General features: G+C 40.6%; 1 protein-coding gene across 5 annotated transcripts in view; it reads left to right on the top strand.

The window, feature by feature from the left end:
- The window catches only part of LOC111266805 (uncharacterized), a 34492-nt gene that overhangs the window by 13641 nt on the left and 4039 nt on the right, over positions 1-16812 (top strand). For all 5 annotated transcript variants that reach the window (XM_022844597.2, XM_022844593.2, XM_086971069.1 and 2 more), the window contains 8 exons: positions 6582-6860; positions 7440-7514; positions 8800-9013; positions 9321-9599; positions 11515-11587; positions 11850-12073; positions 15568-15760; positions 16351-16574. In XM_022844597.2, the coding sequence (XP_022700332.1) occupies positions 6582-6860; positions 7440-7514; positions 8800-9013; positions 9321-9599; positions 11515-11587; positions 11850-12073; positions 15568-15760; positions 16351-16574 (1561 nt within the window). The remainder of the gene's footprint in view (positions 1-6581; positions 6861-7439; positions 7515-8799; positions 9014-9320; positions 9600-11514; positions 11588-11849; positions 12074-15567; positions 15761-16350; positions 16575-16812) is intronic.

Genomic DNA, 16812 nt, shown 5'->3' with positions numbered 1-16812 from the left:
TTTTTTTTATTGATGCTAACGAGACCCCGTCGCTGAGTGGTGCGTGTTTTGAGAGCGGAAATACCGCGCCCATCTGAAGTAACGAACGCTGCAGACATACTAAGTCGTAATGATCCTTTTACAGTGATCGAACGATTTGACGTTACTCTTCGACGGATTAATCAGATATTTGTCATCAAATACGTTGCGTATCGTTGAACTCAGACTTGGCCGCATTATTATTAAATTACTTTTACTTAAGACCATTTGTTCCGGTAAACAATACCGCCACTATATTTTTAATATCATACAAATTTCTACATAGACATACATATATTTTTCTCGTCGTCTAAAGAGGTTCTCCCCTCGTATCGAGTAGCCCTACGGAACTGTTTAGCCGGCAGCACGGCTGGCTTCTCTCCATTTTGTCAATTAAAGCTAAACTCAAATTCGTCCGCGGACATAATTAACGGAAGCCATTTGAAAAAGTACTTTGCACGATCTCGATGGAAATACGTAGTGGCGTACGCGCCACTGCAGCAAATCCTATGAATGGCGAAACGGTTAATAGGTAGCGTTGAACATAGAATGTGTACGGTCGTTTCTGAAAGCTAAGACAATCTATCTAGCCAGGATCGCCGTTGATTGTGGGAAAGCGACAAGGGAAAAAGCTATCGCGATAGAAATCATACTGTTTTTACATAGTGATGTATGTTTCGGATGTGGGGAGGGCTAGCAGGTACCGTCCGACACTAACAGCAATGGCTAATTTGGTAAGCCTTAGTACCACGTCTTTATTTGGCCTCGTACGCAATCAATTACCTAATTTCGTTCGGCACATCTAGCTGGTAAATAGTTTTTTCGGCTATAATCACAAGTAGCAGAGTAAACAACAGGGACGTTCGTTCAGTTCATTTGACAACGAGCGTGGAATATGCCCGCACGCGGGCACGAACATGATCCTATGTGACCGACGCGGTATGAAGGCAATGTTTTCATCTGATCGCCCACCCGTTTCAAACCTAAAAATTACATTTGGCAGTATGAATTTGCAATTCAGTCGATCTATTGGGTGTTGCCATTTCTGCCATCACATGTCGTCTTCCGTTTTGTGTTCAGTCTGCTTGAAGAACGATGAATCAGTTATCTGGTCGATCACTACTATAGTGGTACGAAACTGTTAAAGCGAGTAATCCCTCATACGGTCCCCTGCGAGGAGTAAGCTGCAAGTCCTGTAAGTAGGCCATGTTTTAGTTGGTTGACATCGGCCATCAAACGCTTCATAAGTCTTTCTACCTAAGCTGTATACACCGTTCCCTTACAGAGGACTCTCCATGTTCTCAGTGATCACATGAGTCGTCGTTGTACGTGCCTCCACAGTATTTCTCAATATCGTAAGAAACGTCAACTAACACAAAGGCAACGTGTGGAAGCAAACTATGGCTGTTCATAAACCTATTCAAACAATATATAATAAGTAATCCTTTTTTCTATTGATACAATCAACTAAATTAACAAAGAACTATATGAGTAACTGATCACTTCAACGCCACGAAAACAACTGAGACAAAGTTTCCGATGTATTAGACCAAGCAGCTAAACTAGCTTTTAACATGTTTTTATCCCTATAGATTCATAGTCATCCTGCTAGCCATTTACCATGCCACCAAAAGAGAAATTGATATTGTAAGAAATACGCCAAAATGGGTCATTTCCAACGGGATTGACAATATCTCCTGTTTAGGTTTGATTTTCTCGAAAAAAAAAATCTCTTCGAATATTAGAGCGTCCTGGTAGAGACCGATAGATCACATTTTACATCCCCATGACGCTGGCGTGTAGAATGTAGCCAGCAATCTAATAAGAAAATGAGAGGTATGCATTGAGGCTGGATTTTCGACTGTCTGTTCGTTTTATGTATGGCATTTTAGAAATCCCAATTGAAGCCCAGTAGAACTCGAAGAGACGGCAAGCTTCATTCGATTACTGTCGCTAAAACAGGCGTAATTATACGTTTTCGCAACATCGACCAACTATCTCTATGTGAATAATAGTTAATCTCTGTGAAGTGAATGCGTCCGCTTGTATTTGCGTGCAGGACCTAACGAAGGTCCACGCTAAAAAAGTTGTCTAAATAATAATCAGGCCCGCCATCGAGGAAAGGAGACAGCTCTGAATCGCATCATCGCTACAAGCGGACCCGCTCGGAAAGACGAGACGAAGATGGATTGGAAGCAGTGCGAACATAAAAAGTGAAATCAGAGACACGATGTCGACGAAAAAATTGAAACCGCAGACCATTGGAGCTGGCCTGCTCCGTAAATACATCAGAGGTAGCGTCAAGAATTATTTTTCAATGATTCATGTATGTCGTGCGCCTGTGAGGAGCCACCAACGTAATGGGTAGTCGGCAGTAGTCGTTCCGCCGTTTGGAAAATACCTTCATATCTTGTCGTTCTCACGAAGCGACCTTCTGGCGTCAGCGTAGGATCTATGAGGATGGCCGCAGTACTACTGAATACAATGAAATGTCGACCGATCTCATTGTTCGATTCGTTCCTTCGCTCGAGCACGTAGCATGCTATCAAGTAACGGATCTATTAAGCAAAGCTACAACTAAATGAACCTAAGTTGAGTGCTGATTTTAAATATGACATTCATAGAGGAACATGCTTTATTTCGGCCTTGTCGCGAGACAGTTTAGCCTATGAACGGTAGCCTTAATAAGTCTGCGGTTAACGGAGCCCCCTGAAATCTTTCCGTCATGTTGTGCACTATACGGACGCGAATTGCTTAATCAATAGAACAGCAAAGACTCGAATGGCTATAATAATTAACAACATAGTAGTTAAGTCAGGTGGTTTGCCTATAAGCAGTGGGCCCTTTCAAGGCCCGGCTGCATACGTTTGCCGACATGACACGACACTTACGATAGATGGCGAACGACCCTATGAACCTTGAGTAACCGCCTCACCATAATATTATTCTACCATTTACGTCTATTTTTCGTAAAATATAGAAATCTGCATTAACTCACGGTATCGTACATCAATCAGCTTGCTACACTTTGTACTTAATCTATCGGTTTTCCTCAGATTTCATTCAGTTGCAACCAGAAAACATCACAGAATCCTTTAATGGAAGCCGTCAAAAAGCTTCGACAATTACGCGAAGACGCTGAAACAATCAACCGCTGCTATCCAGTACTACTAGTTTTTTAAACTTCTAAATTTCAACAGGAAAATTATTATTATTATTATTCTGCCGAAACTCTTCACAAGCCATCGTTATTCATACCCGTCGTATATTGATCATCGTCATCAACGTAATACTTGTTCTTTATAAGACTTTGTACTGGGTTTACTATTTTAGCTCGTAGCCAACAACTTCTGCGCCTGCTAAACATAAGATCGCGTCTGCTTCTTATTTACAACATTGGTCGCTGTAATGGTACTGTCTCTTTTGTCATGTACAATTGAAACCGACTCTTCGTCACGTGGCTGTCCACCTATTACACGTGATGATGACGGTCGCTCTTCCCATCGTGGTCTCGTGTTTTGTCTGGCTTTCGATAGAGATTTCATTACACAGTCATTTTCCTTCATATCTCAAAATTTCGAGACACGCGAGCGATGACGTAGTCCTTCATCGACTTCTCTCTATCCTATTACCGTCTTTGGATCGCGCCTTTAGGAAGGGCGATGTCCGAAGATCCAGCTAGGTAGAGCAAGGTCGTCGGAACGTATCAGTTCGAAAAAAATCACGATACCGGCAAGTATAATCGTACGCCTGTCTTCCATGACCTTCGTACGAAGATGTCCAACTGGTGATCGTCGTTCTATACAAATTGGCTTTAACCTGCCGGAATTAATCTTATGTCATTTAAGGAGGAGCCGTAAAGTGATTCGGGACAGCGTTGGGTCGGTGGCCGTAACTTGACAGCCATCAACATTCAATGAAGATCAATTAGGTCAAAAACAAATCGTGTCTAAAGTGACCAACAAAAGTAAAATTTAACAATGATAATTATCTCTTGAATAGAAAACGGAGAACAGCATGTAGTTAAAAATGCACGTGGCATGTAGAAAGTTTCTAAACTGAGCGTAGGCGTGTGATGGTATACCAGATTGAAGATAGTTCATTTTACCGCGGTGTTGCTTCAAGGGTATAATCAGTTAAGCCATATGAATGGGCAGGCAATACCCGTTATGGCAGGGCCAGTTGTGGCGTCGCTTGAATACGATTACAAGGAAAGTACCAGTTCACAGGACACATGCCCATTGGATCATGGCCCAGAGCTCTAACCCAACTCGACCAGATCAAGAGAATCATTTAAAACAGAATATAGGTTGAATAAGTAGTATTTATGTATTGGCCATGCCCAACAGCTCGTCAAGAGAAAACAAGACAACAATATATTATCATCGTAATTGAGCTGTTTGGGCAAATTCTATGCCGTCGATTGAAATGTGTTTTTTCGCTTGTGTTTTTTGGAAAAACGTGTTTACAGAAGCGAGTTAGCAAGGCAGCTAGAACTTGTGTGTGAATAAAAAGGAAAAATGTCAATATAAAATTATTCATCCTATAATAGAAGTCGTATTTATTTGTTGCTATTATGTAGCCCAGTAACTACTCTATCAACCCACTAAGTTATATTCTAGAAAAAGTTGATCCTGTATTAGTAAAGCTAGAGGCAATATACGTTTGAGATTAAGTATATTGAATAGAGTCCGATAAGAGAATGTTCAAATTATTTGCAAGCCCGTCTATTATAAACATTTTAACTACGTACAAATAGCTCCGGGCAAATTTTTTATCAATGTTTAAAGAAGCTCGGGTTCTTACCAAGCATTATTTATCTTGTCTAATTATTATAAAATTCATGTCTAAGGTTGCTTGTCGAACGAGCAAGCTGCCGATGATTGAGCGGACGACGCAGTTAGTCCATGGATTGCACCCCCTACTACAGGACACTGGTTTAACAGGTTTTATAAATAAGACTTTTGGACTAAGTAAATTTGACAAGAAGATTAGTTTGTAAAAAAGCTAATGGAAAACCTTTGGTCTATATTACATTTGGAACGCAGATTTCAAAGATAATTTTTGTAACTGATGCGAAAGGCGTTACCTCAAAGATAAGAAGAAAGAATAAAGAGTGCAATTTGTTCTAAGCGCCTATTTCATTTCTAAGCACCGGTCTATAAACAATCTATCTCGCATTGATTACAGTCGTAAGCACCGGCGCATCTATCCTTGTTATCGATGGCTCCTTTGAAAGCATCGATGTTACGCGACGTTTGAAGCCTGAAAGGAATCGAAACGCACGGTTCTGCTTTTCTTAATCTAGGCCGTAATCAAAGCGTGGCAATCATGTAGTGTTGTCTCTTACAGATCGTTTTAGGCTGTCGGGCTTATCTCATTTAATAGCTGCTTTAAGGAACTCCATATTAAATTGATAGGGCCGCATTGTGCATGCTCTGTTTTGCTCAAAGGTTCCCGTGGTTACAGCAGTTACGTTCTTCCGTCTGAGGTGTAGCCACCTCCCCTGTGCGGCCTTCAACCTTCCAAACGCTTTTCGTAACTTGATTGCGTTAGCAACAAACCACGGTTCGCTGAGAACTGCTTGCAGTTTTCACCGATCATCACTGAATTTACCCAATGCTCTCGCCTTCAAAAAACAAAAAATTGGTTTACTAAACGTTGATTTTCAGCAGTAAACGCTGAAAATCTACTTAATTTAAGATTATTCATATAATTCAACCAGCTTCGTACAAACTAATATAATGTACTCACCAAGTAAGGCATTTCTTGGCGTGTAGTTGTAAGTGAAGTAGATCCATCTGGAAGGAAATAACATTACATATATATATATATATATATGAGTATGCAGAAGTACCTCGGCGCCCAAGTATGGTTACCAACTTTATCAGGCATTATCAAAGACCTACACAGGTACAAGATTTGACAGCGGGCCAAAAAAAAAAAGGGATTTTCAAATGGAAATTTCAAAGTTTTTTATTGTTTTTTACCATCTTTAAATGGGCAATCATTAATGTTTGCTGTACGTTCAGATCAAAGGTTTATCTTCATCGAAATGTTTATACCAAAAGTCTAGGTATATATGACTGACGTGTCGCCATTTAAGGGTTGGTATAAGCGGTGATGCACAGAAATTCCACACGAAATTTGTTCCGAATTATGGCACACACACAATTGTAAAAGTGGGTCAAATAATAACCAAATCAGACTAGTAACTACAGTTAAGCGTCAAGGTGTGATTAAAACCTACCCTACATAATGATTTTTTTTTAAATAAGCTTCATTTTTGTTTTTCTACTCGGTGCAATTGAAAATCCATCTATTCTTCTCAGCTCACTTCATATATCTAGTAATATTATAATGTGCATATACGTGGTCATGCTTGAAGCAAATTTATCTAATTTTTATCGTGAACTAAGAATGTTCGGGGCAATCAATTCGCAGCTTCTTCGTATAATTTTTTATTTAGCTAAGTTACGTGTGGAATGGGCCTACGCGTTGTAACCGTGATAAAAGCAATAGCAAAAACAATGTGTCGTAAGTTACTTTTTATTTTGTTGCAGTATCGAGCAGGACGCTCAGGCAGGCCATGTCGAAATATGGACAACGATCGCCAACTCGTACATCCAGCCTGTCCTATCGGCGTTCGGTATCGTCGGTAACGTGTTCATGCTCCTCACCATCCATTACGGGCATTTGAGTGACTCACCTTACGTATACCTTAAGTGCATCGCCCTCGGTGATCTGATCCTCCTAATCGTCATCTGTGGCCTGTCCTTTGCCCGGTGCGCCACATGTCAATTCAGCCTTGAAACAGCCTACTACCTTAAGCTATATGACAGGTCGGTTGGCATGAACTGACTTAATAGCGAAAGCAAGCGTACCTTAATACAAAAATACAACCATTATATGCAGGCAGACCCACGTTCACACAGATGGTGCGGCGAACGCTAAGAGCAAGCTTCCGTTCAATTATTAACAGGATAAAAGGAATTATCTCGAAAAGTTTAGCTAGAAAGTAAGGGGTTAGCAAGTCCGAGCCATCAAATATGCGAATTAAACCGCCTAAGAATAGTTGGACCTTATCTATATTCTACATGATTAATTTAATATTTACAGCTTACAAACATAAAAAACATTATCAATACGATGATAGTGCTGAGTCGTATCTTATCTGTAGTAACAAAGACTTGCACTATTATCCGTTTACCATAAGTCATTTTAGGCGAATTTTAGCGCCATTTCATCGTCATAGTATCTCTGAGTGTCTGAGGCGAACCATTATCGGATGAGCGACGCTGAGCGGTATGCCTAATATCGAAGAAAATTGACAGGGATGTTTCATTCGATTTAGTCAATCAGCAAATTCGTACTTTTATTATAAGAGAGTGTAACACTGATGGCCGATCTCGTATCTGTAGGTATGTCTACCTGGTATTGAGCAACCTGATGATCGGATGGCTCGTGCTCCTCACCCTTGTTATGACAATCGAAAGGTAAATCGATTAACTTCTAAGTACTATAACTTAGTAACGTATAACTAACCTTTCTTAGCTTAAGGTCTATCTGTTTATGTTTCAACTGCGATAGGATAGCCGTTGCATCAAACTGAGCCTGCTCCACCGCGACGGGCCTTTTTTCGTTCGTGGCAGGGAAACTGCTCGGCAAACTTCGACAATACGCAAACTTCGACAATATACGAACACGTTGAAAAGACGTGACACGGCCACAAATTGTTTTCACTATACAACATGTTAAATAAATAGTACCTTTTTCTCGCTTTTGTTTTTTCCATAAATTTGTATTGCCTCACATGACATAACGAAATATTGTAAATGTAGAACATTAGTATAAGCAGGCTATCTACAAGCTGATATAGCTTACAAATAGTTCCATGATAACCTAGTGAATAACCTTCTAGTCTAGGTTGGAAGACAAGCATAGACGTAAAATTTGTTCCCTGTTGGGAAGCTGTTAGCCATCTCTCTGATGGAACGCCCGTACGTAAAACTCAAAACACAGACGTCCCCTTATCCACATTATAGTGCTCCAGCGTTGACTGTCTTTATTTTCGTTGTTATGGAGCCATCAGTTTCATCCGCATTCTACGATAAATGGGTTCTGTTCTCACCGAATTGAGATTGAGTTTGATTTTACGGGATTCTACTTTACCGTCGCCGTGGTTAGAGGATTAGACGTACTAGCTATCTTTACAATTTAGGAGTTGCATCGCGTCGCTGGACGTTGTAACTTTTACCCGTTAGTGTTATTAGTACTACGTTCAACAATAACATCGTTCAGAGTTGCAGCAGAAATGGAATCCGATTGGATCAGCTGAGTGTTTCGAACTATTACATTGTTTTCGAAATCGATATCTGGACCTGTAACATATAACAGATATGGAATGATAATGAATATTTCGTTTTAGTTCTTAATAAGAACCAGATATATGAAGCACATTAGGCGTAAAGCAATAATAGTACGTTAGGAAATTTATCAGACCGCATCAATTTGTATATCTAAAGCGGGCGGTCCTATAATTCGGAGGGTACTCCAGGCTACGCTATCTGGCTGATCATTGATTGTTTTCAATTACTGTTCAATAAAATATCTGGAATGATCATTGTGAATCTAACAACAAGTTCGTGATTCATTTTCTGATTGACCTTAAACTAACTTACCATCAGACAGAATTATTCCACGAGTAGTCGTTCAGGCTCAAGCGGTACGCTCGAACTGGATTTGTAGATCGATTTGTTTTAGTTGATCATTTTCACACAGGTTCGTCTACGTTCGATGGCCTATAAAAACCCAGAGTTGGTGTACGCGGGAACGTGCCAAAAGGGCTTGCGTAATCTTGTTCCTAATTGCGTGCAGCTCACAGCCGCTCCGGATGTTTGAACATAAGGTTTCAATCAGCGAACAGAAGATGCCACCAATAGGCACCTCATTAAGACATACACCAGATTTCAACTGTTCGTTTCCGGACGGAAAGGTAAGATTATCAGGCCAATGAGAGCAACATGTTGAGCGAAGATAGTAACAAATTACTAAATTTAAGTATCATACAAGTATAAGTATCATAAATAGCTTTTTTTTCTATCCAGACAAATCATTTAGTACATGTCGCATGGGTGACGATAAGACTTATTTTTTTCCCAGTTGACACTGTAAACGTGCTTCAGCTCTGTAAAACTGCAGCACTGCGGCCATTCAAACAACGATCTTTTAAGCACTTCGTTTATATGTTCATGTGTTTTTAATCTCGATCAATATGCTGTTTTGCGTTTGCTTTTTTGCAGAGCAATCTTCGCTGTTATAATGACGATTTCCCTTTGGCGACCCAACAAGACTCGACGGACCCTTGCCCTTGGCAGCCAAGAGGCATTGACAAACTTGATGGGAGCGGTTTTGCCAAAGTGCCGCAATCAGCAGATGGTCTTCATTCTGTTCACTGTTTACACACGTTCTGTCGTTTGCCCCTTATACCTCGCAACGCACCTTGGACGCCCGATTCAGATGTTGAAAGAATGAAAGTGATCAAATATGAAGACAATAACAATATAACAGCCGTAGCATTAGTAAGTTTATTTTTACTGTCTAGTATAGTTTGTTTGTAGTTCAAACGTAAGACGAATCGTGTGAGGGTGTAGTCTTAGGTCTATTGCCTTCACCCACTGAGCCTAGTATACGCAGTGCATAGGTTAATGAGAAGGTGGAGCATCAGAGTATAGAACAGCGGCTGCGGTTCGCCTACAGTATGATCTCATCGAATAATACTTTATCACAACTTGGCGTAGTCTTTCTAGTGCTGTCTGTAGAGCTGCTACTTCTATTGAAAGGTAGTTCATTGCCTCTGCTGCGACAGTTTTTTTTTTTGAGACGATTTATTATAATCACTCGCGATCAGCCATGAAAACCTTATTACCTCGCAAACACATCGCTTCATCGTGATAGGCGCTGGTTCGACCTGTCTACGCCGTAACAGTTTTCATTCAAATTAATTTTTCAACACTTTTTGTTTCTGCTAGATGCACCATTTGTTATGAGAGATAAAGCATTGCCGGGCTGTGGCTTCTAAATAGACCACGCACTGATTGTTGCCGAAGCCAAAATATGCCGACGACGACGACCAGATTTAAGCAAATTAGAACTAAGTAACAGATATGCCTGATTGATTCAGCGGAGCCGCGAAGAAACGGAACCACGCGATAGGCCATAAGCCTAACTGTTATTTAGCAGAAAAGAGAATTGTTTCAAGTCACAGCCCTCACCATTGCATACAAGGTAAATACCTGTGCATATATAGCATTCTATTTCATTTCTACATCAGTGTCATAGTAGTGCAGTGGCAACGTGTTGTCCTACTGAACTTACAAACTTACTAGATGGTCTAAGTTTAGAGCCGAGCAATGCTTAGAGGCAGGAACACCAGTCGTAGAGGTCGATCATTCATTGGGTCTCTGCTGTACAGATGGGCCAAGTCATTCAGGCTAGTAGTAGTAGGCGTAGCAACTAATACATCATATGGAAGAGATTAGTCGAACGCTTTAATATTATATCGATAACAAAAACGTCAGGCAAGGCTCATGCGTAGAATATCGTTCACATGCTTGCTTAGAGATATGTGATGCAAGGTGGATATGTCTGTGTGTGTAGCCGTCCTGTTTGAAGACCTATGGCTACCCAGGTTTCATGTAGAACTCTTAGTCTGTGAGTGAAATAACTCCTAGCGTTGCACTATATGCAGACTAGTGTAAACCTACATGTCTGGTATATCCTTGATACGTTTCGGTGTTCGTTGTTCTTTTCCACACCGGAACAACGAAGGTCTTGCTTAATGGAACGATTACTGTTCGGCTCCGTAATCAATGCAAACGGTACGCTACAATGATGAGGCTACCATCCATGATACATTAAATCTAAACCACATGCTGTATGGGAACGAACGCTTGTTGCAGGACGTTACGACATACGAACTTTATCGGGCACGTAATATCATGATGAAAAGGTATCTTTATTGATTTTATTTACACGAGATATGCATGCGTGACAGAGCTCGTCAGACCAGAGACTCCCGAGCTGCTTCCGGATGCTGTACCATAATGCACTGAATCATCGCCACGTGTGTATACTATTGTCCCATTGAACCCAGGCACGCAGGTCGCATCGATATAGCTTGTTTCTCATTTGCGCAACCTGTTAACACTTAAACCAAAATAATAAATAATATTGCTTTAAAAGGCGAAGGCATTTCAGTTTGAAGGTTATGCAATGAATAAAGGAAAAAAACTCACAAAATCGTCTGGGCGCGCCCAGCACATCGGACACATGATTAATCGAAATCGGGTCAATATGTGTCACTTATGAACATGAATTTATTTGTTTTTTTTCCGCTACTCCGAAAACGAAGTGAGGTGCGCTCGAATTTGTTTATGCGTTGATTCCAATGGACATACGCATATCGTTTTGTGAACTCGTCTGAATCTATTACAGGGCGTGGGCGATGAGTTTCCAGGGACCCAGTCGGGTGATCTGGTGGGTACAGCATATGTGCTTAATGACACATGTAAGTGGATTTCCAGTTCTTTCTTTTTCTGATTGATTTATCAGTTAATGAGTTTTCGTTCTAGTTTGCCAACGAACACCAATAAAATGTATGAGAGTCCCGGATACAGGCTTGCATTGACATTCATTAAATTAAATAAGCTGCTGTCTCCTTGCTTGACAGCTTTGTGTGATTATGAAGAACCTTTAAAATGAGGTAATTATATTAAATATGTTCATAGTATACGTTTGAATGTAAATGCAAGCCGTTGCCTTTTTCACAGGCTGGTTCCTGATTTCGCCGGCATGGAACAATCGTACCCCTGACTCGCTGTACGAGGCTTTCCTGGCACCAATTCTGACTTCCGTTAAATGCGTCCAATCTCAGACTGGACTTGATCTCACATGGAAAGGAAAATGGCGTCGTGCGTGGCTTCTAATGTGGGACCGTTTCAACATTGTCTGTACCGGCATCCTTATCACATTCAATGTCATGATTGTCTTTCTCGTAAGTAATACGTAACGAACTTAACTGAATTATACACCGAGTCAAAGGTGCTACCTTGCTCGCATCTTCTACGAAGACAGTTGTTTATTGATAGTATATAATATTATATGTTCGTAACACATTGCTCCGTGTTTGAAAAATAACAGTTTCTTTACGTTTACGGCAACAAATTTCCCTTGCTTCTCACATTTTCGGTATGACTAGTAGATAACAAAATACTCCTGAGCCTGTTCCTAGGATGTAGCAGACAAAAGCGCAGGAATTCGGGTACACTTAATAACTACTTAAACTACGATATATAAATAATTACAAAAAACACTGTGAATCCAATGAAAATTCAATTAGAAAAAAAAAACGTTTAAATGCTTGATTACAAAATGTTCAGTTTAAGAGTGTCAGACGAAACAAGATTTGTCATTTTTGCCAAATGCAATACCAAGTATGGCACCCGTATGTTTATAATTTCTGATAATGACGACGATAGTACTCTACAGTTTTGGATCATGGGCCAACCACGAACGACCCATTTTCGCGACATGGCTTTGTCAGTAGCGGGCTTCCTCACCATTGTGATTCGCGTAGCTTACCCTTTGTGGGAGACTTCCCACTAAATGGCAGGCGCCAACCGTAGGCTACGAGGTAAGCTGACATTAACATTATCAGTTGTGAGCTAACTCTTGTCTGAGGCCTACAAGGAAAGATGATCATTTGACAAATTAGAGATCATTCGCGGTTTAACATGGAAACGCTGATAGTGAATCGATTGTATGGAATAGATGTTGGATTTACGGCGTTGTTCTATTTGAGGAGCGGTTACCTAGGCGTCTTCCTGGGAATCCAATACAATTCTCTATTTGGCAGAAAACTTAGCCTGGTTTTTCTCATTGTGTTTTTTTTTTTGTTTGAATCTCTATGTCGAAGTTTTTCTATGATAATAAACATAATTAGGATCAATATGGTTGTTAGTTTTGCAACAACATCGTGTCCCGTATGGTAATTAACGTGGGATATTAATATTCCATGATAAGAACTCAATGGTTCACAATTTTGGTAGGCGTATTTAATAGCAATAATTATTATTGTTTTACTATTAATTGAATTTTAGAAGATTCTGTTGATATTACAGCAGTAAAGACTGTCTAGCTTCAACGACGATGAACGGAACAAGCGAATTCTAATAACACCACGTACAGATTATAATTCGTCTGCAAAAACGTACAATCGTAATAGTGGTAACACACTATAAAGTATCTGAGGGCGGTGTTTATGTTAACTAAACAAATAGCGAGAGAGAGAGAGAGTGGGAGGGAGGAGCAAATACGGAAACGACAAATTGTAACCGCTAAATGTTCGTATGGAAGGAGGCCGACCGGTCTCATACATTACGAACAATTAACAGCAGTTTGGGAGTAAGGAGAAGTAAATATCTACGACGTAGAAATGCCACCATAGAGAAGTATGCACTGCGAGTTGAATATCATACATTTGGCTGGCTATGAATGATAGCTAGAGGACAGTGTGTCGTGCAAACTGGCCCGACCCAGCGACTTGCCCCGATGAGAATGTCTGCAATATTAAAGGTGGTGTTGTTTCAATATTCGGCGAAGGCTTTGTGTTGCATCGGCAGGACCACTGGTATACGTCGGATCCCCATAGTTTGGCCGGCCACCTTTTCGGAAAAGGAAGACCTGTGTCTGTTTAGGTATGGGACGCTTGATTTACTTAAGCCAAATTAGTAGATAGGGTAGGATTCCTGCTAGCGCACCAGACTCACGGGCGACTCTGTTATCGTGCAGGTTTCTGTCTAGGCTGTGCTTATGAATACGTAATCGACAGCAGAACGCATATACATATATTTTGCTGGTGACGGCAGTAATAATACTCAAGTGTATTTAGAAAAATTACCTGCTGTTAACGATAATGAACGGGTTCCATCTAACTAAATTTAGTAATTACGCCCAAGACCGTCGGAAATGCTCGGAACCTTAGCTAACTGATTCATCCCGTTGAAACATAACAAAAGTAAACGCAGTTTGTTCATTTCTGTGATAACAAACTCGTGTCGCCCAATAAACGTGAAGAAACGACTTCACGCATTCTCATTAGTGAGATTTACCCATACAATGGCAGTGCAAAGCCGTTGATTAAGTGAACTATGTCGTTGACCGGATGAGTAACCTCAAGGCGTCGACTGATCAGTTGAGTGCCAGACAGGCTAGGATTCAGCTACTATTCAATACGTCTTACGGTGGTGCGTTTTGTGATTGAAGGCCGGAGTATTCTGTCTAAAGGGCTCTAAACTATCGTTTGAATTGAGCCCACGTTATGACATGTACTAAGATAGGGGAAAGGAATATACAGATATCAGAAAGAGTACATAGCTGTCCGTGTCCGAAGATCGAAATGCTTAGATCATATAGCTTAAAACAAAGCTATATGAATAAAGAGTAATTTATATCTGTATATATTAAACAATTTAACTAACTTCTGTATCGGGACGTGAACTAAGTTTCCAGCGATAAATTTCACTGAATTAACACAACATCGTCGCGAAACTGATAGTTAAACATCCTAACCTCCGTCTAAGGGTCTTGGAGGCGTCTATTTCACGACGAAGAACATGACGACGAAGCAATTTTCGTTGGGTTGAACACAACTGTACCATAGTTTTTTTTAACTCAATCAGAAAACAGATCTCAGTTGTGCTCATATTGATTTAGATCTCCTCGATTCTTTCACTTTCTATTTTCAAATATTTTTCAAGCTGTGAGAAGAAAATAAGTCTGCTGAGGCTATGTTTGGCAATATAGGGGGCCCTTTTCTGGATACCTGAAGAGTACTCTATAGAGAAAATTGATAAAGCTCCGCGCTCCCTGCCGTCAAATAGCCTTCTGCAAGCTTATTAAAGGTGATTCGATTATTATCTAGCAGAGGTTTTTTCTTTCTACGGTCTGTTCCTACCTGCTATGACAGGTTCGCCAGAGCGGGTACCAGTCATAATCTGGTCTCTAAAAGCGTTCTACAACACTGTGGTATGAACAACGCACTTTGGTTTCGTTTTCCAGAGAAATCAAAAGCAGTGGTTCATTTGATAATGTCTTTTAAAATGCGAAATACGCGTTTACGATTTCGCTTGTGACTAACAGACAGGTAGATTTCAGCGGTATAGTTAGCTTACAAAACAGTAGTGTCACTGAATTTAGGCTCAATCATATGAAATAGGTACTGGATGCCGTATCTGACGGCAACACCGGCTGGTATTCACTGACCTTAAGCAAAGCAAACGTACGAAGCGTTCTCATTGGATTCCTAAGTGTACCTTCACAGCATCCTGCTTCCACTTTATTTATGTTTGATTTGCGTCGTACGTATTCTCCTTTAGATATATTTCCCTGTATTTCTACATTCGTTCAGTTATTCAAAATCAATTGTAAATAGATGTTCATTAAAAACCTTCAAATTGTAACATCAGTACTATTTTCATCGCACTTTAGGTTCATCGAGCCAATCAGGAAGCTCACGAACGTGTCCTCTCAGCGAACAAGCAAGCCGCAGTTTCCAAGAGGCGCAAAGAAGAAAACCGTCTTACGATGTCGCTAATGGCATTGTGCTGCGTGAAGATTATTTCGGAAGTGACATACATCAGCAGCGATGAGGAGTTTGCCTGGATTTTCTACACGGAGTATGGTAACAAAGCCCTTGGAATATCATGATTGACAAATTATTGCACACCACCTACGTCAGGTGTATTCAAGGTGTACGTCAAGGCGACACCTTTACAAAAACTGCAACTTTGGCTGCAATAGCATCACTGCTAGTGGTCATCATTGTGCATATAAAGCTTAAGAACTTTTGAGTAAATAGTATTTTCGAGGAGTTCATCCACCTGTAATCATCAAAGTGCCATTGGTTTTGCGACCGGACTCCACAAGCTGAATGAATAATTCAACTTGCTCGCGCTTTTACATAACCCTTTTACTAGAATTAAATAGTTAATGCGTGTAAAGTGGCAGAAAATTGTGTCTTCATTTCGAGACTTCATTCATCTTGGGCAGCGGTGCAAGGCATTGGCTCATAGGCAATATTTGCCGATTTACAGCAACGCTTTGTGAGTACCCGTTAGACTGACTAATCCTCGTTTATAGCACAAGAAGTGTGACCTTGCCTCAAAATGTCATTATCACCGGCCACATTATAACGTAACTCCACTCCAATATGAGACGCGGGCACATACAGCGGAGTTCATTCACGGCAATACCTTTGTTTTTCTTATGCAGATCCGCCTGGAGTCCAACTCAAGTTCCATCAGATCCTTTCGAACGTCGTAGTAATATTCGAATACTCATCGTATTTCTACCTTTTGGCGTTTATTAACCGAAAGTTTAAGCGGGAGTTTCTTAAGCAGGTCGTCTACGGGAAATTCCTACGGCAGCGGTACTTCGGCTCGATCTTCAATACCATGTCGCTTTCTTCGCACGGGGGCTCTATTGCTAGTACCAAGGTGAGATGCTGCATATAAACTGAGCATGAATTCGATATCTACCTGTTACACTAAGCCGTCTATCAACTTAGGAGAAACTTCGAATTTGGCATTAAGTCGTGCACCTTTGTTCTACTCCGTGTACGCTGAACAATAAAAAGAAGAAAGGCATGATTAAGTCGAGACTGTGGAATCTATGGCAGCAACGTGAAGGATGTGTTAATAAGTAAATATGACAGAAGGTTGTTTTTTCTAAACG

Source organism: Varroa jacobsoni, unplaced genomic scaffold (genome assembly GCF_002532875.2).
Source record: "Varroa jacobsoni isolate VJ856 unplaced genomic scaffold, vjacob_1.0 scaffold_1118, whole genome shotgun sequence".
Lineage (NCBI taxonomy): Eukaryota > Metazoa > Arthropoda > Arachnida > Mesostigmata > Varroidae > Varroa > Varroa jacobsoni.
This window is presented reverse-complemented; position numbering and strand designations above follow the sequence as displayed.